We start from the raw sequence: 24654 nt of genomic DNA on the forward strand, positions 1-24654 counted from the left end.
CAGTCCCTGGTGCCCAAGTCTACATCCTCCAGTACCTGGTGCAAAAGCTGTCCTCACCTCATCACAGTGCATTGAGTTACCCCTGCACGTGGTCTTCCCACACCACCAGTCCTCCAGGGCCTGCCTTAGTCATGTCTGTGCTCCACTGGGAGCTCGGGGGGGTTCCCCATGCACTCCACGAGGGCATGTGATGCCTCTGAAAATGAAGTCGGACCTGACCTCTGTGCAGCTCTAGATTTGCAGCTCTCTCTCAGGCTTCGTTATTGGCTGAATGCTTTGCCCCAAGCCTTCTTCCTCTCGCTCTTTCCTCTGACCAAACTCAACCCTTTCTAACAGTGGCTTCTTCTCCCTTTTGCCTCCAGTGTTTAATTCTCAGCCTGTGCACAAACCTAAACTGTTCCATTTATTTGGTCAGCCATAATATAATGTCATAACTGTGGAGAGGGCCAGGTCGCTTCCTTGACACAGAGCAATGCTAAAATTGGTTCTAGGGCAAAAAAAAAAAAAAAAAAAAAAAGAGAGGGAAAGAGAGACATTTCTTAATGGCTTGTCCAATTCCAATTTTATCTTCCTAAATGCTGTTCTTTGACGTTATCCCCATTTTTGCAAATAATTTTGAGAAACCTCAGTGCTGTCCCCTTGCCTACTATAAAGTCAGTTGGAAGGCAGAAGAGTTGGGGGTTCCTAGAGGCCCGCCTGCTGGAAGGTTTCAGACTCAGGAGGTCTGTGGGTCTGAGGCACGCTCGTGCTTTGGGAGAAACTCACCTTGCCGTGGTGTTGGAGCTGCACCCAGCCTCCGTAACCGAATCTCTGTGGGGGAGAGGAAGCACAGTTAGACTGAAAGGCCAAAGCAGAGAGGACTGCAATAAAGGCACATCCCTGGGATAGAGCATCCCAAGCTCTATCCTTTCAAGCAACACTTTCCCATTTTTCCCCACGCCCATGATCACTTATTCAATATTTATATTCAAATCAATGTTTTTCCTGAAATGTATTTATTCAGGAAGAAAATTCTCTATCACAGAAGTGCTAGTTTTACCTTTTCTCCTAATGCAGGTTGTAATTTTTAAATAAGGATGCACATTAAAAAATATTTGTGTACCACCTAAAATCCTTTCCAGGCCACTAGGAGTACAGACCGTAGGGACCACTCTTTAGGAAATACCATCTTAGAACATTAACCCTGTTCTTCAAACTGTGGTTTGCAATCTGTGAGTAGATCATGGAATCAGTTTAGTGGTTAATGACCCAGATGTTCTAAAAACATGAAATAGTACGTGTAACAGATAAGGCTGGTGTCCTACCCATATTCCTTCCCTGAAGTGCTTCTGTGCACACCAGCCCTCCTTCAACTAAAAGCACTTGCATTTCTTTGACAAGATTTTCCCTTTTGCCATTGGCGCCAACTTTGATTAGGCCCTTCTAGAAGATCAGAAGTACCAGGAAATTAGTGGTGCTAATTTCCACCCCCCAAATCCCTCAATGAACAACTGAGGGCGTTTGTATATAAACTGCCCACACTGGTTTCCTCACCTCCTCGGGCAGGATGACTCTGAGGTGAGGCACACATTCTGCACTTTCACTGGCTGCCTTGCTTTCCCTGTCTCACTTCCGCGCTCTACTGGTGTTTCCTGGCATCACCTCCAGAGTAAACTGTTTGCATTTGAATCCGTATCTCAGGGTCTGCTTCTTGGAAAACCCAAGCTAAGATAGTAAAACAATGGAATGGAATGGAATGAAATAGGATAGGATAGCATAGCATAGCATAGCATAGCATAGCATAGCATAGCATAGCATAGCATAGCATAGCATAGCATAGCATAGAACAAATATATTAGAATGCCTTCTGTGTAGTATTAATTTCATGAAACTCTTGTTTCCATTACAGATATAAATGTTTGTACTGAGTCACAGTATGAAATATATTTCTTCGTGGGGGTCATGAATAAAAATATTTGAAAGACTCTGCCTGTGAACATAGGCATGTATGACTCATGTAACTATAGGTTTTAAAATCTCATTCTGTTCATTCATTCATTCATTTGTCAAACCCTCATGGAGTCCCACCATGACCAGCCTTTCTAGGGCAGGGAAAATAGAAGTGAAGGACAGTTGCAGCCTTTGTGGAGCACAGTCTTGAGAGGGCGAGGCCGGGGTGGGTGGGTAATTGAAGAGCCTTACCGCGTGTGAGGCACGCTGTGATAGAGTGACATACAGGTTCCCCGGGAGGAGGGGGGGAGGGTACTGACGCACAACGTGGGCCAGGCGGTGTCATGGGAGGGAGGCTGGAAAGGTAATCTGGGGTCAGATTGGAGAGGTGCTTCCAGTGTTCAGCACTTCCACGCTCCAGAGCAATGGCTCTCAAAGTGTGAAGTCGGGGGGAGGGCGTGGAGGCCGGAGACCACGATGTAAAGGGCTCATGGGCAGCTCTTGTCAGCAACAATGGGTAGAGTTAGTGAAGCTAAATATTGCACAACTCCTCGCTTGTTGTGGTTGGATGAGACCATGTGACCGTGGTTTGGCTGTCATGTCACGGTACAGGGACGTTGTCTTGAGGGGACCAGGTCTCGGCAGATCCCTCTTCCTGGCTTCCCTCTCACCTGCAGACTCAGAGGGGAGGTCTGGGCCTGCGGCACAGGGGTGTTTGTGTGTCTCTATGTCCGTCCCTGCATTCTGCCCCAGTAGACTTAAGATTTGGTCAGTTCTTTACCAGCCTTGTTCTACCTGGGCAGAAGGTCTGTTTTGAAATCCAGCTCCAAATTGTCACATTAGCTCTGGAAGTCCACCTGCCTCCTCCCAGGTGACACTGGAGGACCTGGCTTAGTAGGCTGGTCACGCAAGGGAACCTGTCCATCAGGGACCCCAGTTTCTCCTCCCGGCACCCAATTTCTCCTTTGTCGGTGCCCTCCCACCCCTTCATGCATTCAGTACCCTTGCGCTTTTCCCCTCTCTTCTCCTGGATAAAGCTGCCCAGAGTGCATGTCGGGGGAAGGGGTGGAATGGCCTCAATCAGTTACACTTTAGAGTAAACCGAAATGCTCTCTCGAACCGGAAATTTACCATTGAAATCTTACTTTACTGCAAAAGGAAAGGTTTTATTTCCTTCTTTCCTTCCCGCCTTCATTCTTTCCTTCCTTCCTTCCTCTGTTCCTTCCTTCCTCACTTTCTTTCTTTCTTTTTCTTAATTCCCTATGGAACGTTAACCCATAAGTTAGCTGGTGAGAGAAGTATTGCCCTGGGGAAGGGCAGAGAGGCAGGGAGGGGCAGAACGGAGGGATCTGGTCACACACAACAGTCCGCTTACAAGATACTTTCTTGGAGTAACTTAACATCTTGGAGCCGTTGTTTTCTTACGTGTGAAATGAGGCTCACCGCAGTCGTGGTGACATAAGGTTTCATGGGAATTGACTGAAACAATTCAGACAAAGCTGTGGACACCAGACCTGGCTTATAGAAAGGGCTTCATCAATGCTAACCATGATAATGGTGGTGACAGTGGTGGAAGCAGAGGCGGTGGTGGCAGCAGTGGTGATGATGGTGATGACGGTGGTAGGGATGGTGGTGATAGTAATGGCAGTGGTGGAGGCTATGACATGGTAGTGGTGATAGTTGTGGTAGTGAGTTTGGTGGCAGTGGTGGTACCAATGATGGTGATGGTAGTGGTGGCAGGCAGTAATGGCAGTGGGGGTGGCATGGCGGTGACAGCCTCTTCCATTCTGAGGTCGTGAAATAAGGTGTACGCTGGGAGCAGACACTAAGGAGCGCTGTGAAGGAAGGAGCCCTTTGTCACTCTGTGTTCCTCCCTTCCCTGTCTTGGAAAGCACTTGGAACGCTTTGGAACACCTTGTACTTGCCCTGAGCCTTTACAAAGACCTAACCTATTTGGGCCAACTTTATTCTGCTCCAAATCTGGCCTCCACACAATCCCCAGGCTCTCATCCTAGGTTGAACCAAGCCTGGGGTCTGAAATTTTTGACCCTCGGAGTAGTTTTTGCCAGAGCGTATACCAGGAGGCATTTACCATCTGAAAATGTTTGACAGTGACCAGTGTCCCATAGGCATTTATGGGCATGACAAATAAGACAACATATTAAAAATTCAAGGGAATTCAGTTCTATCTACACGAGTTGTGTTTCTGAAATGGGTATATGTGAATCAGAGGTTGATGAGCTGAATGACATTTTTAATGTCCTGGGGACATCACACTCATGAGGTGAACAATGAACCTCCTGGGTGATGAAACCAGATATCTGTTTCCTCAGAGGAGTTGTTTAAAAGTCAAGTTATGTCTGGGATTTTGTCTCCTAAAACCTTACAGCGATCAAGTGCAATTAAATCATCACTAATCAAAGAAGATGTAAATAAATAATTTTTTACTAAAGGCTGGAATTTTGGGACCCCATTTAAAATTAGAAGACTCTCTGCAAGCCCTACTATCGGACACATAGTAGGTGGGCAATGAAGTCTTGCTGATGGAAAAAGCTGAAACCTTATTAGCATCCTTGTTGTTATGAATAATCTCATTGTGGATCAATCTGAAACAACTTTCACCCTGGTTTCTTGGGCCAGAGTGTGGGTCCTGATTCATCAGAAACAATGTAATCAAGTGCACCCTGAGTCTACTCTCTTTCTACCTCAGGTAGATTTTCCCCCCTAAGGATCTTAACTCTAACTCTGACTACAATCATTATTAGCAAGTGAAAATGAAAAAATTTCTCAAATCCAAGTCCTTTGTAATCATTAGTTAATCACCAACCCAGGCGTGTTGATTCTGCTTTTCTATTTCTTCACTGCATAAGGAGGTCAAGGTTTTTGAAGTGTGTCTATTAATATTTAACAAGAAAAGGCAGGTTTGAAAAGAGATATCAGTTCTTCCAAAGGGGCTTCATCTTCCAAAATAAAACTAGGACTGGCTTATTCTTTTCATTTTTTTTTATTGGGAGGTTTGAAAAAATGGTGAGAAAAGATCGGAGATTGATGTTTTGAAATAATATTTTACCTACTAAGAAACGATCTGAAGACAAAGGAAATTCTGCCAGAAGTATTGAACTCTATGAACACACCAAGGACTATCTGCTATCCACTAATGTCACTTTAATACTCTGATCATATAGACTGGAAATAAGGAAAGAGAGAGAGAGAGAGAAGGAACCCAGCACCATTTAGATGTATTTTTATTTATCTCCCTCCTCCCAGTTTGAAAACACAAACTGTTTTCTGCGAATTGTTTCATCACTGACTTGCCTGCAGTCCAACGGAAACTTCCAGCGCATAGCAGATCACATTGCTTGACCTGCTGTGAGGAAGCCCTCATTGGGTTTATGTGAGTGTGGAGAGTTGGGGAGCGGGCTGGTGTCTAGCAGAGGGAAGCAGGGACATCCCCCCCACGATGTGCTCCTGGGCAGCTCTCGGAAGGTAGGTGCGAGTGTAGAGCTATGGAGGGGCCACCATAGCCCCACGAAGCTCTGGGATTCTAGGCTCATTTCTGAGTCTCAGGGGCCTCATTTGTCCAGCAGGGCTAATGATAGAAATCCTATCTGAAACTCACAAGATTTTATGTGAATCAAATTACATGTATATATTGCTCTCTGGAAGTGTAAGAGTATTATGATTATTATTACTACCATCAGCAGCAGCAGCAGCATCAAGTATATCAGTTATCGAAACAAAAACAGACTCACAGACATAGAGAACAGGCTTGTGGTTGCCAAGGGGGAGGGGAGGTAGGGAAGGGAAGGATTGGGAGTATGGGATTAGCAGAGGCGAACTATTATATATAGGGTGGGTAAACAACAAGGTCCTACTGTATAGCACAGGGAACTATATTCAGTATCCTGTGACAAACCATAATGGAAAAGAATATGAAAAAGAATATATATATATATTATATATATACTCAGTTATATACATATAACTGAGTCACTTTGCTGTACAGAAGAAATTAGCACAACATTGTAAATCAACTATACTTCAATAGAATTTTTTTTAAAAAGTATATCAGTTATCTGCTTGCAGGGTGTGAGACTGCTTGATAAAAACCTGGTTTATGGGTACAAAATGCCCCTCCCCTCTTTTCAGGAATAATTAGAAGATAGGAGGCATAACTAGAAGATAGGAAGGCATAACTAGAAGATAAGTAGGCATAACTAGAAGATAAGAAGACATAACATAAAGAGCCAGCAAAATTTGCACATGGGGAATCTCCAGGGCACACAGCTGTGGCTATAGCCTCCCCATGCTCTGCATCCCTGAGCTTCTGGAGCAGTTTTTTTTTTTTTTTTTTTTTTTTGGAACAGTTTTAACAATGCCTTCAGGGCCCTGCATTAGGTGGGGCGGCTAGAAATTGTCAGCTCTTGGTGACCAGTTCTCAGCTCAAAGTGGAGGCAGGCTTGGGAGGTAGGGTTATGGCACAGGATACTAGGTAGAATGTTTTGGGTATTCATCACTAGCATTGTGAAGTGGTGTCTACACTTTAATAAAATATGATGAGGATGACAGCATTCAGAACAGCAAGTTCCCATGTAGGCACTTAGGCTCCTTTTGGAGGGGTTAGTTCTTACCATGAACTATAATAGGAAAACCTTTCAAAGATGGTTTAGCATCACTTGTATTTTCTGATCTACAATGTCCACTGTCCATCTTACCTAAAATACCAGTGGACAAAGGAACACTTAAGATGACCATTCTTCCAAGAGACAACTATGAGAAGAAAATCGTTTCATCTACCTGCACAATGAAACAGTGAACCACATTTTAATTAGAGTTTGGGTTCATTCATTTTTCCTCACTTGGGATAAAAGAGATGAAACACTATGAGTAGTGTATAAGTACTAGAGAAGGCTGAAGATTGGGTAAAATCTGATACTTAGCCCGAACAAAACTCAAACCAATTTTAAATTTCTTTCATTTTCCCCACCTTCCTGTTTTAGTATTCATTTAAAAGTTCTTAATGACAAAAGGAAATTTCCATCTTTTGAGAAACACAGTGAAGAGTCTTGAGAGACATTCATTGTGCAAACGTTTCATGTCATTTCCTCTAGTTTTTTTTTTTTTTTTTGATGTTCCAACTCTGTACTTCATAACAAGGATTTACAGCTTAAAGAACATCAAAAAGGAATGGTTTCAGACAGTGTCTTAAAATAGACTAAAAAAAAATTCCACAGAGCTATCATTTAGTGCTTCTAAAACTTATTTTAAACATTTTAGAAAGGAGATATGTTTTAGAAGTAATGAGAACCTATCACATTCTGTTTTTTAATAGTCTCTTACTTGAAACTGTAATTGTCACCTATCTCCCCAGCAGCTGAATATGTGACTTAAATGGAAGTAAAACTGCTTGACTTATATTGTCCAGAAGTTTTAAAGTGTGCTTCATTTGAGGGAAAAGGGATTTTGAGAGAACACTTACTTCTTTTTATCAATGTTCTTTCAAAATAAATATGAAGTCATTTTAAAAAACTAGGAAATCAGAGCTACCAAATAACTTAAAATCACTCCTAAAGCAGAGAAACTTAACATCTAATTCCCAAAAGAAGACATCATTCTATAGTAGAGGCATTGAGAAATGCTGGAGAAGTTCTAGAAATAATTCAGCAAATTAATCACCATTACCTTCTTTAGATCTGGCCATTCTTTTGGTAGAATATGACTGTGGATGTCAATTTTCATCTCCACGGGATCAGAGGAGATGCATGTAAAGAAAGAAGTTTTGATATGAAGAGGTCTTCATGAAAACCATGGAGTTAATTGATTTACTTCGTCCTTACGGCTGCCTTCAGGCACCACTCAGTATGCCTACTCAGCCGGTATAGATCCATTGGAGCTGCCTTCTTAAAGTCCACAGTTCTGTTTATCGGTCGACTTGGCTTTGGGTCAACAACTCTTTGGTAATCAGGACTCCAGGCACAAAATTAAAAAAAAAACACAAAAAACTGTACTAAACCCCGTGAGGTCAAATGTACTGCAGGCTGCTTTTGAGTTACAGCAGGTCAAAAATGGACTAATCTTTGTTTTTGAATATTTTAATTTTTATCAAGATATACATAGTTAAAAATCAAATATCAGAAGACTTTTAAAGAAAATAATAGATCCCTGACTCATCTGTTCTTATTCTTGGTTTCATTCCCCAGAAGAAACCAATTGTAATGCTTTTGCTTTTTGTATGTTAGCTACCTCTAGGTCTTTAAACAATACTTAGCAATTGGCTTGTTCATGAAAATCTAGCATGTTGAAACGTGTGGAGGAAGTTTCATCTTTACTTTTAAATCATAGAAAGAGCCCATACTTGGTATATGTTATTTCCTCCATTGCCTTTTCTTTCATTTGTTCATTCATGCATTTGACAAACTTTTATTGAGAACTACTATGTGCTGAGAATATAAGGTTGAATGAGAGATTAAGTGATACGTACATTGTTATAGGTATTTGTACAGAGTGTAAGTGTAGGGAGAAGTAGAGGGTTGTCAGAGCAGTTTGGGGAGGGCTTCCACTGGAGCATAAAGGGAGGCTTATGGTCATGCTTCCAAAGAGAGCCTGGAGCAAAGCAGCCCTTTATTGTTCTGTGTTTGTCCTTTCCTATTCCTGGAAAGCTTAAAATGTTCAGGGGACCGAAGGACACTGGCAAAACCTTGAACCTGCTTTGGAATGCTTCCGTCAGCTCAGTCTCCACAATGAAGGGACTAGGTAGTTTTAAAAAAAACAGCCTTCCTACTAGGCTGTTCAACTAGAATCTGGATAAATTTTAACAAACATTCTTTTCAACTAGATTCTGGATAAATTATAACAAACATATGTTTAAATGCTTGCTCAGCTTGAAAGAAAATACAGGAAATCCTCAAGATAATTTTTGTTAGAAGTTCAATGAGCTTAAGCAAATGAATGAGCCTTAAAATAACATGGAGGCACATGCCAATACTCAGAGTAAGTGTAAGCAGTTTTAAAGCACTTTCTATGGGCTAGGCACTGTTCCAAGCATTTTACTCAAATCAATTCATTTATTCTTGATAACATTTCTATAAGAGGAACTATTACCAATATTCATTTGATAGGAGAGGAAACTGAAGCACAGAGAAGTTAGGTAACTTGTCCATAGTCACACAATAGTGAGTGTGTAAGTAAATAAGCCAGAATTTGAACCCAGATAATGTGGATTCAGAACCCCGGAGCTTTGAAAATTAATATCCTAGAGGGAAGTGGGAGATCATACCATAGGCTTGTATGAAGTAGAGACTCCTTCATTAATGAATTGGAAGAGACACTTGCATGGAGATGCGAGGGGATTGAGCATATGTAAGAGTATATAAGGGTGTCACAAAGTACAAAGGGTAGATTAAGAAAGTCTAAAAGGAGTCTAATTGGAGTGCTAAAAGAGGAGAGAGAAGTTGGAGGAGAGATATTCCAAGAGATAATAGCTAGGAATCAAAACCTATATCTAGAAGGATTAAGAAAAAGAACTCCCTTTCTAGAAACTTTCCAGTGAAACTACAGAACACCAATAATAAAGATCTTATAAACTGCTAGAGAGGAAAAGAGAATGCCTTCAAAACTCAGCAATTAGACTGACAGCCAACTTCTTACAGCAATGATGGTAGCCATAGGACAATAGAATAATATGTTCAAAAAGCTAATAGTCAACCTGGAACTGTATACCTTGTAAAATTTTATTTTAACAGTGAAGAAAGAGTAAAGAAATTTTCAGATAAAAACTGAGTTTCCTACCAACAGAACTCACTTTAGGAATTTCTAATGATATACTCCAGAAAGGAGGAAAAATGACCCCAGGAAAAAATTGTCTGAAATGTAAAATGAGTGGGGAGTAAAGAAACTGGTAATCTTATAAGTACATTTAAATAATATTTTTAATAATAATAATAATAGTGATGATGATGATGATGCCTATTTTACAGAGTTAAGGCACTAGCAAAAGATTGTCCAGCTATATTCTTTTTTTTTTTTAATGAATTTATTTATTTATTTTTGTCTGAGCTGGGTCTTTGTTGCTGTGCGCGGGCTTTCTTTAGTTGCAGAGAGCAGGGGCTACTCTTCGTTGTGGTACGCCAAGGGCTTCTCATTGCTGTGGCTTCTCTTGTTGCAGAGCACGGGCTCTAGGCACCGCAGGCTTCAGTAGTTGTGACACGCGGGCTTCAGTAGTTGTGGCGTGCAGGCTCTAAGGCACAGGCTCAGTATTTGTGGCGCACGGGCTTAGTTGCTCCACGGCATGTGGGATCTTCCCGGACCAGGGCTCGAACCCATGTCCCTGGCATTGGCAGGCGGATTCTTAACCACTGTGCCACCAGGGAAGCCCTGTCCAGTTATATTCTTGGTTTTTATCTCCAAAGCATGCCCTCCTAACAGTGAATCTCCTAATTTTAACATCTTTTGCAATCTTGATAAGCTGAGAATTTCCTAAATCATCAAGTCCTGGTTCCTTTTCTCTTACCAGTTTTTCGATCTTTTTCCTCTTGCATTTGACTATAAAGAGCAAGAAAGAACCAGGATGAACCTTTAACATTTTGCTTAGAAATCTCCTCAGCTAAATATCCAATTTCATCACTTACATGCTCTGATTTCCACACAACTGCAGGACACACAATTGAGCTACGTTTTCCATCACCGTATAACAAGGATCCCCTTTCCTCCACTTTCTAGAATGTCCCTCATTTCCTTCTGAGCCCTCACCATTAGTGCCTTTAACATCCATATTTCTACCAATGATCTATTTATGATGATTTAGGTATTCTCTAAGACAATATAGGCTTTCTCTACCATGCTCCTTAATTTCCTTTGAGCTTTCACTGGCAGAATCTTTAACATCTGTATATCTACTGACTGCCTGTTCAAGGAAATCTAGGATTTTTCTATCATGCACCTCAAAGTTCTTCTAACCTCTGCCCACTGCCCAATTCCAAAGCCACTTTCATATTTTTATGTGTTTCTTACAGTAGCACCCCACTTTCAGGTGCCAAAATCTGCACTAGTTTCCAACTGCTGCTGTCACAAATCTTAGTGGTTTAAACCAACACAAATTTATTCATTTGTAGTTCTGGAAGTCATAAGTCTAAAATGGGTCAGCAGGGCTGTGTTCCTAAGGAAGGCTCTAGAACAGAATTGGTTTCCTTGCTTTTTCTAGCTTCTAGATATGGTGTGCATCCTTGACTCATGACCCCATCCTCCATCTTCAAAGCGAGCAGTTAGCATCTCATAGTCCTTTTCTCTGCTTCTGCCATCACATCACCCTTTTTTGACTCTAACCCTCCCATCTCCCTCTTCTAAGGACTCATGTAATCACAATGGGCCCACCCAGATAACCCAGGATAATTTCCGCATCCCAGGAGCTTTAATATAATCACATTTTCAAAGTGCTTTTTCCATGTAAGGTGGCATTTTCACAGGTTCTGGGGGTCTTTGAGTAGGGACATTATTCAGCCTACCACAATTAGGCATGGTAAAAATTTCCAAAGTAACTATTAAAAGATTACATATAGAGTATGTAACTTACAATCCAGTTAAGTGGAAGATGGAATAAAGAAAAAAAATATCAATTCAGGGACTACCCTGGTGGCACAGTGGTTAAGAATCCGCCTGCCAATGCAGGGGACATGGGTTCGATCCCTGGTCCGGGAAGATCCCACATGCCGCGGAGCAACTAAGCCCGCGAGCCACAACTATTGAGCCTGTGCGCCACAACCGCTGAAGCCCGCGTGCCCTAGAGCCTGCACGTCGCAACTACTGAGCCCACGCGCTGCAACTACTGAAGCCCGCACGCCTAGAGCCCATGCTCCGTAACAAGAGAAGCCACCGCAATGAGAAGCCCACGTACCACAACGAAGAGTAGCCCCTGCTCGCCACAACTAGAGAAAGCCCGTGCACAGCAACGAAGACCCAACGCAGCAAAAAAATACCAAAAAAAAAAAAAACCAACAAAAAAATCAATTCAGCGGAAGGCAATGAAGGAAAAAAGAAACATAGAAAAGATAGGCAAATAGCACAAAATGAAATGGCAGAAATAACAACATCCAACCATGTGTTGTTTATAGGAAATGTGTTTAAACTATAAGTATACAGACAGTTTGAAAGTAAAAAGGTAAGAGGAATTAAAAGAAGCAAATCCTAACCAAAGGAAGGCTATGATAGCTGTTTATCATAAACAGGGTAATTCAAATAAAAGAGACTATAAAACAAAAGCATTATTAGAGCAAAAGAGGACCACTATATAATAATAAAAGGTTCAACTGACTACAAAGCCATAGTAATTCTAAATTGGTATACCAAATGGCCTCAAAATATAAAAGTGCACACACACACATACATATTTGACAAATCTTTCAACATAGGTCTCTCAATTATTGATAGGTCAGTCAAATAAAAATTATCTGCAGGGAGCTCCAGAGGAGGGCCCCAGTGCTAGGGAACCACCAGAGAACGTCAAAACCATTCCACAAGAGAAAGAGATCCTTTTAAGCCCCAGCCTGCCCACAGAGCTGTAAGCCATTTTACTACATGGTCGGTCAGGTAACAATTTGCCTATAACCCTAACATTTAATCTCTCTCCTTGCTTCGACTCTGCCAATCAAAGAGATCAATCTTAAGGAGAAGCAGAAATGCCAGTTGGGGAAGGAGAAGAAAGGACCATGTGCCCACCTTTAGGAAGAGAAGTCATACCTTTCAATGAGGATTGAAGAGATTATTAATGTATTGTACTAGACATTTTCACTTTTTTACCTATGGATGGGTTTGCAATTTAAAGTGACTTTAGGAAGTTTTATTACCTAGAAGGGAGTGGAAATGTCATGGAGACTGTCTAGGTTTTCATCCAGAGGAAGCAGAAAGACTACCTTCACCAAGCAGTATTGAAAGGAAAGTAGGAGATTTAAAATGTTGCACATGCAACTGTATCCAGTGAGTCCTGTGTCTTCAGTGTACGTGTAACAGAAGAAGAGAGCAATGCTTTTACTTGTGCTTATAAGGACAGGCAAAGTTTTTGGCTAAATGTGCAGAAGGTCACAGTGTCCCCATGAGCAAAAGATAATACTCTTTCAGTTCCTACCATAACACTAAGGAAAGTGACAGCAAAAAGGAAAATTGTATAAGATCTCATCTCCACATTTAAGAAAATGAGTTATAAAACAGATGAGCTTTATACTGGCATTCCTTTGTGGAAAAAGGCAAAAGATCCTTAAATTACTCAGTAGTGGTATAAAAATAAAATATGGTTTAGACCAAGTCTTGAGTAGCTCCTTTCTCCTGGCCCCAATCTGATGGCTATGAATCAGCTCAAATACCAAGGTTCAGCTCCTGACTCTACTGATTATTAGTCGGATGGCATTGGGAAAGTTACTTCGTCTCTCTGTAAAATAGGGATGATAATAGAACTGATTTCATAGAGTTGTTCTACGTATTAACTTGAATAATATAAAACTATCAGCAATGAATTAGATGATGACACATAATCCAGTTAGTTCTTAGTCCGCCATACGCTGACTGGCGGGAAGTCTGATGGTGGATTATATAAGAACCCTGGGTTTATGTGACGCAGGACTGTGTGATTGGGACATCCCCTCTGCAGTGGCCACCATGAGTGTGTTTCTTCTTGTCCAGACCTGTGATCCACTTGAAGGTAGGCAGCTCCACTGGTAGAAGGGACCTCTCCTGGAGGCTCCCGTTCCAAATTGGAATTCTTCTTTCCTCCAGTACCCGCTCCTCTTCTTGTGTTTTCTCTATCAGTGAATGACACTCTATCCAAACCAAACTTCTCCCTCTCTGCCTCTCTCCTTCCCTTCCTCACGATCAATAAAGCATCAGGTTTTTAAAATTCTAACCCTATTGCGTCTCCCAACCCAGTTCCCTCCTCTCTAGTCTCACTTTTAGGCCCTCATCATGTCTCTCCAGGATTGTTTAGTCACCCACTCATGGTCTCTGACTCCAGTCTTGGCCCACTGTAATCCATCCCCAGGAGTCTTGGCCACTGTGACTGCTCTGAAATGCAACATGATCACATCTCCTTCCAGCTTAATGCTTTTCATGGTTTCTCACTGCTAAGTATAAGCATGCATGGGAAACAAGGCCCCATATGTCCTTTTCTATCTCTTCTGTGCCTGTGCTCTGTGCCCCAGCCACACGGAATGCTTTATTCCTCCCCAAAGGGAATGCATTTCCCTTTTTGTCTTTATTTATGGCTTCTTTGACCTCTGAGGTCTGGAATGACCTTTCCCTGTCCTTCTTTCTAGCAAATTTACACCTATCCATCACTGAACATTTTTGGCTTAAACATCACTCCTCTATAAGCCTCTCCTGACTACTCCCATCCCCAAATGGTAAAGGGGGACTACCCACTCTTGGAAGACTTAGTTGAAGGAATGAGTGAGTAGGAATGACCCTGATAAAGCTGTGAATGATTTCAAGTTCATCTTCAAAGATAACAGAATCCCTTTCTGCTATCTTTTACCCAGCCTCTAGCTTTTGGCACCCAGAGACCTCTTTACCTATTTTTCTTCCTTATCAATACTTGCTATTTGAAGAGGAGCTGGTTTTAGTCTTTTGCACTTGAGTTTGAATTTGTCTACATTGGGGAACTGTTGAATTAATGAATTTTTGAGAAAATACCATAGGGCCAGGAACCATGTTTGTCTTATCTGTTAAAACCCCAGTGAAAAGCAAATGAGTAGGTACTTGTGATGATTAATTTTATGTATCAAGTTGGCCACAGTGCCCAGATATTTGGTTGAACACTATTTTAGATGTTTCTGTAAAAGTTTTATAAGGTTTTTTGGATGGAATTAACATTTGGATCAGTAGTCTTTGAGTAAAGCAGGTTACCCTCTGTAATGTGGGTGGGCACTTCTAACCATTCGAAGGCCTTAATATAAAAAGAGTGACGGCCCTGGATGAGGAAGAAATTCCACCAGCGGATGGCCTTCAAACTTGAACTGAAGCACCACCTCTTCCCTGGGTCTCTAACCTGTTGGCCTACCTTGCAGATTTTGGATTTGCCAGCCTCCACAATCACGTGAACTAATCCTTAAAATTATAAATGTTTCATAAATATTTGATGAACTAATTCATCAATTAGTAAATACACATGAGTAGGTGGATAAAATGTATTTTTCTGGAACATTTCTATCTAAGCCTCACGTGGAATTGTTATGTGAAGGGTTTCAGCTTTTATTCAATATCATGCAGCAGCAGGTGTCATTCCCAGTATTTCTGTGAAGTCTCTGGCACTTTTTATATTTGGAAAATTAGGTGTTCAAGGGTAAAAACAGAAGCCAGCTCTTGGATTTTGAGGTTTTTTTCAAATTGAAGTATAGTTGATTTACAATGTTGTGTTAATTTCTGCTGTACAACAAAGTGATTCAGTTTTATATATGTGTATGTAAATATATACACATTCTTTTTTTAAATATTCTTTTCCATTATGGTAGGTAGGCAAGCCAGTCATGAGGGGGCCTTGGGGTGAGGGATGAGTCAGCAGGCACCTGTGTGTGTTGATGATGGAAGGAAGATGTTTCAGTATACACCAACATGGACAGTGACCGAAACCAGATACCACTGAAACCGAGTTCCCCTGCTGAGTTTATGATTAATCTCTCTATCCAAAACTTTATTCCCCTGCTTGTCCTGCCCCTGTTCCCCTCAGGACTGAAGAGTATCAAAGAAAAGGGGAGACTGAAACCGAGTAGGAACCTGTGGTCCGCTCTCAGTTACAAAAGCCCCTCGGTGCCCCCTTTTTCTTGTTTGTAGAAAAAGACTTTAGTTTCCTAGGCCTTCCCTGAGTTCCAAAGAGCAGACTCAAGCAGTTACAAGTTAGGGAAGTGAGGGAAGGCAGAAACAAAGGTAAGGCAGTCAAGCAAGAAAAGTAATGATAGATTAAACAATAGTTCATCAATAAAACCGAGTCCTAGTTCCTTCTCAAGGGATATACGTAACAATTTGATGTATATCTTGAGTTGTTCTACAGGAACTATGACCCCCACCCAAGTGGTGGATGGTGATTACATGCTGATCACAAGCACATAGGACCCATACTGGTTGGAGCCAGAAAGTTGATGATTAAAACATCACCCTCTTACCTCACCACCAACCAATCAGAAGAAAGTCAACTCTTGCCCCTAATTTTGCTTTTAAAAACTCTTCCCTGAAAGCCATCAGGGAGTTCAGGTCTTTTGAGCATTAGCTGCCCATTCTCCTTGCTTGGTGCCCTAAAATAAATGCTGTACTTGCTTGGTGCCCTAAAATAAATGCTGTACTTTCCTTTACCACAACCCAGTGTCAGTAGATTGGCTTTGCTGCATGGCAGGTGAGCAGACCCAAGTTCAGTTTGGTAATACCACCTCTGCCTGCTAATGCCTTGGGCTCCACAAGAGAGTAAGGAGGGTCTGGGGTAATGGTTTAGAGCACAGACTATAGCATAAATTTATGGACTTTATTTCCCTGAGCAAATTACTTAATTCTCTATGTACTCATCTCCCCATATGTAAAATAGGGGAATAATAAAACCTACCTTGGGGGAATTCCCTGACGGTTCAGTGGTTAGGACTCTGCACTTTCACTCACAGGGTCTGGGTTCGATCCCTGCTTGGGGAACTAAGAACCCACTGCCTGGGCTTGGCCATAAAAAAAAAAACAAAAAAAACAAAACCCCAAAACCTACCTTGGTCTGTTTTAAGGATCAAATGAGATAAGACATGGAAGGCATATAAAATTATGCCTGGCATAATGTAAGCAGTATATAAGAGTTAGTCCTTGTTTTTCATATTACTGTCAACACATAAGCCCTCCAGAATTCAGACAAAACCTCAAGGAAAATGTGTGGGTAAGGGAAAACCTGAAATAACTGTGATTAAGTTTCCGCCATCTGATGACATAAGGATTTGTATTAACAGTTGAGAGAGATTATAGAAAAGTAGAGAAACTTACATTTTGCATGCATTTATACAATGGCACACTGGAAATTTTTGCAAGCTCCACTTGGAATTCCAGGTGTTATTATACGGGCAGGGAAGTTTTTGGGTGGAAGTTGGGGTTGATAATTCCATGATATATAGGCCATATTATCAATGGATGTGAGCCACCTGAGGAAGCCTGGAGCAGTGGAGACCAAAGTTTAGGTGGAGGGTTAGCTCAGGGGGGACAAGAAGTGATGAAGACCAGAGTACAGGTAGAGGGTTAGCTTTGGAGAGGAGCGATCACCTGTCTTTTTGAGGGTGAAGGGAGAGATGAAGTGATACAAAGGGCCATGATGTGTCAGATGAAACCTCAACCATCAAGGGCTAATACCTATGGTCTTTCTGAGGTGGGAAGTGAGGTAATCTACTGAGTCAGTGTTAGAAGTTTAAAAAGTAAAGGAAGAAAGGAAAGAAAGGAACAGCTTTACAATGGCATTTGAGTTGCTTGCTAGGTGATGAACAGCAACATCAGGGCTACAGTGTAGTTGGACTTTAAGAATGTTTAATGGAAAACCACTTGAAAACACACAAAGGAATTTTTAGTCTAGGACAAAATGCAGCTATAAATGCACACAGTGGTTCTATTAGAGTAGTGAGAGTCTGAATTATTTTTTTAATCTCTGTATTTTCAAGATATTTCATAATGAAGTTACAATACTCTGATCATTGGAAATGTTTATAAAAATATATTTTAAAGGAATTTATGATGTGTCGCATTGTCAGAGTTCTCAAAAGTCACCATACCTAATGTCATTTTTGACCATGAATCACAATGGTTTTTCTTCTCTAAGCAGTTTTTTTTTTGGCTGTGCCTTGCAGCATGTGGGATCTTTGTTCCCCGACCAGGGGTTGAACCCGTGCCCCCTGCAGTGAGTCCTAACCACTGGACCACCAGGAAATTCTTCTAAGCAGTTTTATCAACGCTCTCATCTCACTCTGATAACCTAGGCATGATTTAGCTTACCTATTTGTCAATAATCCCACAGTGATGTATATTCTACTCCAGTTGCCCCCTGAACTATTTTTTAAATCTACTGCAGAAACCAAGAATTAAGATTCAATTCAGGATCTCTTCTGATTGCATTAGCTTTTGCCAGATCAGAGTAACCTAATAAGATTCTACAATCATGGTGAACTATGCCTAGTGGAACTCAGGAAAAATGATTGGCTCACACTGAATTAGATTTATGAGTGTCAACCTAAAACCTAGTGGTACACTTGAATTTTATTCATATTGTTTTTCTCTGTGACTTTGACTCAGAGATCAGCTCTCCTCTCTAAGTCTCTTCATTCACAATTGCCATAATTGATGCCTAATTCGGAAATGAGGTGGTAGGCATTTACGTAATGGGGGATTATGTGTTATTCACTCATAATGACAATGCTAGGGCTGTCAATCGTTGCACGCTTTTACAGTGCTATGGAGGGGAGAAGCAGAAATGAATGCATGTGAAATCCATCACCTGAAGTGCGTTTAGAAAAGAATGAATTCCACTCTAGACGTACTCAGAGCTCTGATGATAGAAAATAATAACTTTTATCCCGTGGGGTTGAGGATGGGTTGGGAAAGACTAGAGACTCTCAGTCTTAACCCCCAAGTGGTAATCACTAGGGGAACGTTAAAAATATTGACCTACCTCCCCGCAACCCTTGCCCTTGTCCCTGCTTGCCCTGTCCAGGGAGGCCTAATTAAATTTGAATTTATAAACAGTGAATAATATTTTTAGTATAAGTATTTCTCAAATATTGCATGGGGCATACTTATACTAAAAAATTCATTATTTATCTGAAATTCAAATTTAACTATGCATCCTGTATTTTTTACTTGCTGAATCTGGCATACACACACCCTCCCTCCCCCATCCCCAAACCAGATTCAGAATTAAAAGGTCTGGTATTTTTAAAAAGTTCCTCAGGTGATTATAATGTGCACCAAGATTCAGAAACACTGTGCTAAACCTTAAAATGTTCAAGCTGCAAAGCTCTGGAAGCTGAGGTTGGCAGAAGGCAAACTAAAACAGGAAAGAAGAGAATGGGAAATGATTGTTAAGACAGGTCAGTAGAACCCATCACAGCTTCTTTGAAGTCTTCTATTTTGTTGTCCTATGTTCTATATTTGTTACAATTTATTGAGGAGAACATTTACATTGCATCTATAGCCTCTCTGAACTACCATAACCTTGACTGATGCTGAGTGAGCAATTCTTGGTGGTTATGCAGGGAGGTGTAGCCATGCTCTGTGTCAGTGACCTTTCTGCCCCCCTCCAAACTATGTGCCCTGGTGACAGGGCTGACTGAACTTGAGGGAGACACACAGCCCAAGACAATCAGTTTATAGTCTGTACAGTGACCTATAAGGTACTGCGGTACAAGAGTTCTGCCCAGTAGGGTGATGATGATTGAACTAGACCAGACAGATTCTCTCTGTGTGCATTTTATTTCTGGATACAGAGCACCAGATGTTTGAGAGTGGAAGCAGAATCAGTCGGGATAGGTTATGTCAGTGGTGCTCAAACTTCAGTGAGCATTAGAATAATTTGCAGGACTTATTAAAACACAGATTGCTGGTCCTCACTTCAGAGTTTCTGATTCAGTAGGTCTGGGCTGGAACCCAAGAATTTGCATTTCTAACAAATTTCTGGGTGATACTGCTGATTTTGATTCTGGGAACACACTCTGAGAATTATTGGGTTAGCTTCTGCTGCAGTAACAAACAAGCCCTGGATCTCAGTGGTAGAAGGAAACAAAGGTTTATTTCTTGTTTGGGCCACGTGTTTGTTGTGGGTTGTCTGGGTGCTCAGCTTCCAATGTCAATGTCAGCTTCTTCACTCCGAGACCCAGACTGATGGAGCAGCCACTGTCTGGAACATCCTGGCCACCACAGCAGAAGACACAGGGAGTGCGTGGTGAAGCACACCCGGGCTCTTAAAGTTTCTCCTGGAAGTGACATGTGTCACTTCTACTCAATTGCACTGACCAAAGAAAATCATATGGCCCCACATAACTTCTAGTGGAGCAGGTAAACACAATCTTATTTGTTTAGAAAGAGAGAGAACTAGAAGCTTTGCAAACTGCCCTAGTGATCAACCAGCAGCTGGAACTAAAAAAGACACACAGAAAGAGACCAGCACACAGAGGGCATGAGACCATCGGAGCCAGGGATTGAGGAAAACCCTGGCTGGTTGGATGGTAGAGGCACGGGTGATTAAAGACAAGGCATGGATATACAGAGTTATATAATGGTGTTTTTTTTTTTTAATTTATTTTTGACTGCATTGGGTCTTCGTTGCTGCACGCAGGTTTTCTCTAGTTGTGGCGAGTGGGGTCTACTCTGTGTTGTGGTGCGCGGGCTTCTCATTGTGGTGGCTTCTCTTGTTGTGGAGCACAGGCTCTAGGTGTGCAGGTTTCAGTAGTTGTGGCACGCGGGCTCAGTAGTTGTGGCTCGCAGGCTCTAGAGCGCAGGCTCAGAAGTTGTGGCACACGGGCTTAGTTGCTCCGCGGCATGTGGGGTCTTCCCAGACCAGGGCTCGAACCCTTGTCCCCCGCATTGGCAGGCGGATTCTTAACCACTGCACCACCAGGGAAGCCCTATATAATGGTTGATGGCAGTTGTTGAAGCTGCTTTTGATCCTGAACCACCTCTAAAGCTGTTGCATTATGTTCTGATCACCATGGATGTGTTAATATAGGTGTTCACACATCCCTGTGAGATTCTCACATCCTTATTCCCACATACACCTGTAAGCTTGTAAAGCCTTCTCCCATGGTATCTCATCACATAACCAAGTCACTACCAACAAAGCGTGTCCCAGCAATTAAATTAATTTCAAGGTAATCTGGGTCTCCAACTTGTAGATCTCAAACACCATGAAGTGGACATATAGACCAAAATAAAACATCTTACAATTTTTAAAAAATTTTCATTTTATATTGGAGCATAGTAGATTAACAATGTTGTGTTAATTTCAGGTGTACAGCAGAGTGATTCAGTTATACATATACATGTATCTATTCTTTTTCAAATTCTTTTCCCATTTAGGTTATTGCAGAGTAATGAACAGAGTTCCCTGTGCTATACAGTAGGTCCTTATTGGTTATCTGTTTTAAATATTGCGGTGTGCACATGTCAATCCCAAACTCCCAATTAAATTTTTAAAGTACACTTTTCCCACATAAAGCCCCAAGTCTGCCTCAGCCCCAGCCTTTGGATTTCTAGTTTTTCTCCTTCTTTTCCTTTTCTCCCAATTCTGCACTTCAAAATCCCCAAAATCTGATTTAGCAATACAGGGATGGGGACCAGCATAAGCAGGCCAGCGGGACTCGTGCGTGGTGGTTGGAGGGGGGAAGGTTTAGAGATCCACTTAGGGTAATCGTCTGTCCCATCACAACCTTGGGACAAACCCCCATTACTTTAGGAACCTGAGGGACATTCGGTTCCTTTTACTTAACAGAGTCCAAACAACTTGGGCATGGACTTTCATACCAGGAGTAAATGATTTCTAAGGTGAAGAATGTGTATGCAGGGCTTAAATGTTCTGACAACGTTAACAACCAAAAAGAAAGTGGTAAATTTTCATTGTTGCTCAACTGCTCATCTTTTGAATTCGAGCCTAGTCATGTCCAAAACATCCCCACTGTGCTGGAATTTGGGGTCTGCTTAGTTGCTTTCCCCCCACTGTTTGCTTGTCTAACACATGGGTTTACCATGGACCCTGTGGTTCTTTCTCCTTACTGCTCTCTTCTGTTCAGTAAGTGACTGATTGGGCCTGCATTCTGAATTTTGTCCATGTCCTAGGTTTGCTTCTGTGAACACTTCTAGGGGCAGGCAATAGTTCTTTTGGGCTTGAGAAAGAGGGTCCCTTCTCTGGGCTCCATGCTTTAGTGGACTTGGGCTCCTGCCTCTCCTTTGGCCTCAGCCCTCCCCACAGGGTGAGGACTCCCGGAGACGAATGGACAATGCCCACCTGTAGGCCTCCTTCTCACCATTTAGACATGGCCCTGGAATTCCCAAGGGCTCTGAGCCTGCTTCTCGGGTCTGGGTGGGTCTTGTCCTCAGTCTTGAGGAGCCCAGAATGTGTCACTGCATGCATGCCCCTAGGCCCAAAATATGGCCAAGGGGTGGCTATTTGGAGGTGTGTAAATGGAGCTTGGACATGTGGGCTGGGAGTTTGAGGCCATGAGGGGACCTAGAGGTAAGAAGAGAAAGAGAATGGTTCATGGACTGGGGACCAGAACTCTCTGCAATATCACAATCGGGCACAGAATTTCTAAGCACCCAAGAAATTTAACTTCAAACTTGGCCTTCCACATGGTTCTGAGTGAGTATTCGTAAAGGTAGGTTGGATAGAATAGATTCTACCTGACAGCTTCTTAGGTTGGCTTGTACTTATAAATATTCATAATTATGGTACATAGGCCTCCACTTATATCCTCGCCAAAGACCCTGTAAATGTTAGACACAGACCTGGAGGGTACGTGGAGAACTCAAGAGGCCAGGACTCAGATCTTGGCCTGGAGCAGGAAGGAAGAACCTGTTGATATAATTCCATGGAGCAAATACTGATGAAACTGCTTTGACTATCTAATTTTACAGATTTAAAAAACAGTGAGGGAGATTGGTTCAAGATGGCGGAGTAGAAGGATGTGCTCTCACTCCCTCTTGCGAGAACACTGGAATCACAACTACCTGCTGAACAATCATCAACGGGAAGACACTGGAACTCACCAAAAAAGATACCACACATCCAAAGACAAAGGAGAAGCCACAATGAGACGGTAGGAGGGGCGCAATCACAGTAAAATCAAATCCCATAACTGCTGGGTGGGTAACTCACAAACTGGAGAACACTTATACCACAGACGTGAACCCACTGGAGTAAAGGTTCTGAGCCCCATGTCAGGCTTCCGAACCTGGGGGTCCGGCAACGGGAGGAGGAATTCCTAGAGAATCAGACTTTGAAGGCTAGTGGGATTTGACTACAGGATTGGGGGAAACAAAAACTCCACTCTTGGAGGGCACACACAGAGTAGTGTGTGCATCAGGACCCAGGGGAAGGAACAGTGACCCCATAGGAGACTGAACCAGACCTACCTGCTAGTGTTGGAGGGTCTCCTGCAGAGGCGGGGAATGGCTTTTTCTCACCGTGAGGACAAGGACACTGGCAGCAGAACTTCTGAGAAGTACTCCTTGGCGTGAGCCCTCCCAGAGTCCGCCATTAGGCCCACCAAGAGCCTGGTTGGCTCAAGTGTTGGGTCGCCTCAGGCCAAACAACCAACAGGGAGGGAACCCAGCCCCACCCATCAACAGTCAAGTGGATTAAAGTTTTACCGAGCTCTGTCCACCACAGCAACAGCCAGCTCTACCCACCACCAGTCACTCCCATCAGGAAACTTGCAGAAGCCTCATAGATAGCCTCATCCACCAGAGGGCAGACAACAGAAGCAAGAAGACCTACAATCCTGCAGCCTGTGGAACAAAAACCACATTCACAGAAAGATAGACAAGGTGAAAAGGCAGAGGGCTATGTACCAGATGAAGGAACAAGATAAAACCCCAGAAAAACAACTAAATGAAGTGGAGATAAGCAACCTTCCAGAAAAAGAATTCAGAATAATGATAGTGAAGGTGATCCAGGACCTCGGAAAAAGAATGGAGGCAAAGATCGAGAAGATGCAAGAAATGTTTAACAAAGACCTAGAAGAATTAAAGAACAAACAAACAGAGATGAACAATACAATAACTGAAATGAAAACTACACTAGAAGGAATCAATAGCAGAATAACTGAGGCAGAAGAATGGATAAGTGACCTGGAAGACAGAAAGATGGAATTCACTGCTGCAGAACAGAATAAAGAAAAAAGAAAGAAAAGAGATGAAGACAGCCTAAGAGACCTCTGGGACAACATTAAACGCAACAACATTCGCATTATAGGGGTCCCAGAAGGAGAAGAGAGAGAGAAAGGACCAGAGAAAATATTTGAAGAGATTATAGTCAAAAACTTCCCTAACATGGGAAAGGAAATAGCCACCCAAGTCCAGGAAGCACAGAGAGTCCCATGCAGGATAAACCCAAGGAGAAACACGCCGAGACACATAGTAATCAAATTGGCAAAAATTAATGACAAAGAAAAATTATTGAAAGCAACAAGGGAAAAACTACAAATAACATACAAGGGAACTCCCATAAGGTTAACAGCTGATTTCTCAGCAGAAACTCTACAAGCCAGAAGGGAGTGGCATGATATACTGAAAGTGATGAAAGGGAAGAACCTACAACCAAGATTACTCTACCCAGCAAGGATCTCATTCAGATTCGATGGAGAAATCAAGAGCTTTACAGACAAGCAAAAGCTAAGAGAATTCAGTACCACCAAACCAGCTCTACAACAAATGCTAAAGGCACTGCTCTAAGTGGGAAACACAAGAGAAGAAAAGGACCTACAAAAACAAACACAAAACAATTAAGAAAATGGTAACAGGAACATACATATTGATAATTACCTTAAACGTGAATGGATTAAATGCTCCAACCAAAAGACACAGACTTGCTGAATGGATACAAAAACAAGACCCATATATATGCTGTATACAAGAGACCCACTTCAGACCTAGGGACACATTCAGACTGAAAGTGAGGGGATGGAAAAAGATATTCCATGCAAATGGAAATCAGAAGAAAGCTGGAGTAGCAATACTCATATCAGATAAAAT

General features: G+C 42.1%; 1 protein-coding gene and 1 long non-coding RNA gene across 6 annotated transcripts in view; one reads left to right on the plus strand and one right to left on the minus strand.

Moving 5' to 3' along the window:
- ACMSD (aminocarboxymuconate semialdehyde decarboxylase) overlaps positions 1–7860 on the minus strand; it is an 82438-nt gene extending 74578 nt beyond the window's left edge. For all 5 annotated transcript variants that reach the window (XM_068545234.1, XM_068545232.1, XM_068545236.1 and 2 more), the window contains exons 1-2: positions 7612–7860; positions 766–810 (exon numbers count right to left, since the gene is read on the minus strand). In XM_068545234.1, the coding sequence (XP_068401335.1) occupies positions 766–810; positions 7612–7668 (102 nt within the window). In that variant the 5' untranslated portion in view covers positions 7669–7860. The remainder of the gene's footprint in view (positions 1–765; positions 811–7611) is intronic.
- LOC137765419 (uncharacterized) overlaps positions 5110–24654 on the plus strand; it is a 52022-nt gene continuing 32477 nt past the window's right edge. Inside the window, exons 1-2 of the long non-coding RNA XR_011074151.1 lie at positions 5110–5415; positions 22537–22718. This is a non-coding gene — a long non-coding RNA (uncharacterized lncRNA). The remainder of the gene's footprint in view (positions 5416–22536; positions 22719–24654) is intronic.

Source organism: Eschrichtius robustus, chromosome 5, assembly GCF_028021215.1.
Source record: "Eschrichtius robustus isolate mEscRob2 chromosome 5, mEscRob2.pri, whole genome shotgun sequence".
Taxonomy (NCBI): Eukaryota; Metazoa; Chordata; class Mammalia; order Artiodactyla; family Eschrichtiidae; genus Eschrichtius; species Eschrichtius robustus.